The sequence below is a fragment of the Pediculus humanus genome, genomic scaffold, assembly GCF_000006295.1.
Source record: "Pediculus humanus corporis 1103172107613 genomic scaffold, whole genome shotgun sequence".
Lineage (NCBI taxonomy): Eukaryota > Metazoa > Arthropoda > Insecta > Psocodea > Pediculidae > Pediculus > Pediculus humanus.
The window spans coordinates 70,263-72,598 of record NW_002987227.1 but is presented as its reverse complement, the minus strand read 5'-3'; the positions used below and the strand labels follow the sequence as shown (position 1 = coordinate 72,598).

The 2,336-nt window shown below is 24.1% G+C and overlaps 2 protein-coding genes across 2 annotated transcripts in view; one reads left to right on the top strand and one right to left on the bottom strand.

Moving 5' to 3' along the window:
• Window positions 1-350, top strand: part of Phum_PHUM243100 (sugar transporter, putative) — a gene marked incomplete at both ends in the record, with an annotated part of 2,526 nt that extends 2,176 nt beyond the window's left edge. The window contains one exon of the mRNA XM_002426179.1: window positions 184-350. Within this exon, the coding sequence (XP_002426224.1) occupies window positions 184-350 (167 nt within the window). The remainder of the gene's footprint in view (window positions 1-183) is intronic.
• Window positions 351-809: 459 nt separating this feature from the next.
• Window positions 810-1,779, bottom strand: Phum_PHUM243090 (mitochondrial import inner membrane translocase subunit Tim23, putative; the record flags this gene model as incomplete). The annotated part of the gene is made up of 3 exons (XM_002426178.1): window positions 810-982; window positions 1,071-1,284; window positions 1,573-1,779. 3 exons carry the CDS (start codon window positions 1,777-1,779, stop codon window positions 810-812), a joined length of 594 nt encoding a protein of 197 aa, XP_002426223.1.
• Window positions 1,780-2,336: the final 557 nt, after the last annotated feature.

The window sequence follows — 2,336 nt, the reverse complement described above, 5'->3', positions numbered from 1 at the left end:
TTTTTTTTTTTTTGGGGGGTAAACCTTAAATAGAAAAATTTTAATTGTCTTATACAAATAACACAAAATTATAATGAATAAATATGTGCATGTAATTTTTTATGATAATACTTTTGGTAAATTAATATTTTTCATTAATAATGAAAGAAGAATAATTGATATTATTTTTTTTTTAGGGTACAGTAATTGATTTGAGACTACCATATGTACTTCTTTTGGGTATGATTATATTAGGAGGTTTAAGTTCATCATTTTTACCGGAAACCTTATATAAAAAACTTCCAGAAACACTTGACGATGCGAAAATTTTTGGAAAGAATCAAAAATACTGGTCTTTTTCTTTGGAATAACATTTTACTAAAATACACTAAGGGAGTAAAGTGATGATAAGTTTTTTTACATAACATCAAAGAAATCTTAATTTCAATGAAAAATTATTCGAGTAATGAAAAACTACATGATGAACTTGATATTAGATTTTCATATTCGAAAATAAATTTTACAAAATTTTAAATCGTTCATAATTATTATATTTCCTACAAATTTAAAATTGTAAACTGGTTGTACAATAAAATTTTTATAATACACATATTTTTTTATCGATTTATCTAACTGTTTTAAACTAATAAAACTAATAATTTTTTTTTTTTTAACTGGCTAATCTATTTACAAAAGAAAAAAGAGAAAAATCTTTGGAAAAATACATAAAAAACAAGATGAAAATTTATTTTTATTTAAACTGCATAGTGTAAGATTTAATGAGAGTTGAGAAATGGAAGAATTACTTAAAATAAAAAAAGACTTACTAATTATTTTCTAATCATAGCTTCTAATTTATCCTTTGCTGTGATTAAGCAATAAAGTCCTGATAGAGAAAAACCAACTGCAGCCCCAATCCCACATTTTTTTAAACTAGATGTGGATTTATATAAGAGACCTGTAGCAGTTCCAGCTGCTATTGTATTTAACTCATCATCACTACCTGTAAATAATAAAATCATCAGAAATATTTGAATGTAAAATAATATCATAATCTAATTTTATTGCGAAAATAAAGAAAAAAACCTTACCCCTTAGCCAAGATAAAATAACTCCGAATCCACTATACAAAACTGCAATAGTTCCCAAAGTATTAGCCCTGGCTGCTCCTTGTTTCATTATGTAATTCAACATTTGTGTTCTTCTAAGGGGTCCTGTTTGACCGAGTTTAGTCGTGCTTTTAAGACCATTATAAAAACCGCCTACACCTCCTAGAGCTGCACCTACCATACATGATGCTCCAATCTAAAATGAAATGTCCCAATTATATTGATAAATTTTTCCCATTTAAAACCTTATTTACAGTAAGTTTTTACAAAGTTTCTCCATAAGCAATTCTTTTAATAAATCAATATTTACTAAAAAAGTAAATTTTTTATTAATGGTTTTCCTCATAAATCTTTTATTACATCATTATCACATTACAAAATATTTGTAATAATATTAAGGAAATATAAAGGTATTAATATAACATGAGATTAAAAAGTAAGTTTTATAAAATTTGACAATAAAAGAAAATTTATATTAACTTACTTGTGAAAAAGCCAATTCAAATCTTCCTCGCTGCCTTGAATTTCCATCTAAAAATATAAATTCTGGTTGAGTGGGAGCCAAATAGACCGGATCTATATTAAGGTATGGAGATAATTGTGCTAAATTAGGTTTAGAAGTAACAGGAACATTCATAGTAGGATCTTGATTTGAATAAGTTGAAGAAAATCCTCCATCATCATAAGTCATATTTGTTTATGATTTTAAACACAAAAAAAAAATTAAAAAAAAATATTTTTCGTTTCAATAACTAAATAATATAATGCTTCAAAAGCAAAATAATTTTCTTTTTTTTAAAAAAAATAATTAAGCTGGAATAAATGAAACCAAACCAATAATTTATAAACACAACAAAGCACTTCACAAAATTCTATTAAAACAAAACTACATCTAGCAGACGACACATTCTTCCACGTGCGGTACATCTAAAGTTTCCGACTAAATCGTTTTTTGAAATTATTTTTAACGAATTATTCTAGAAGGCTATTAAAAAAAAAAAAATCCCGCTTTTTATTTCCACACAATTTTTTTTTTTTTTTAAATGTATATCCTTTGAAATTCATATACATACATTTAAACGAATGTTTAAAAAAATAATTATTCTCAAAGGAAACTTTTTTTAAACAAATTTTACTAAAATTTTAAATATATAATTTTATTCATTATTATTATTTTATTATTTATTTAAAATAATTAACTTAATGTAAAAAAAAGTGAGTTTACAGTGCATTTTTATTTTAACGTGT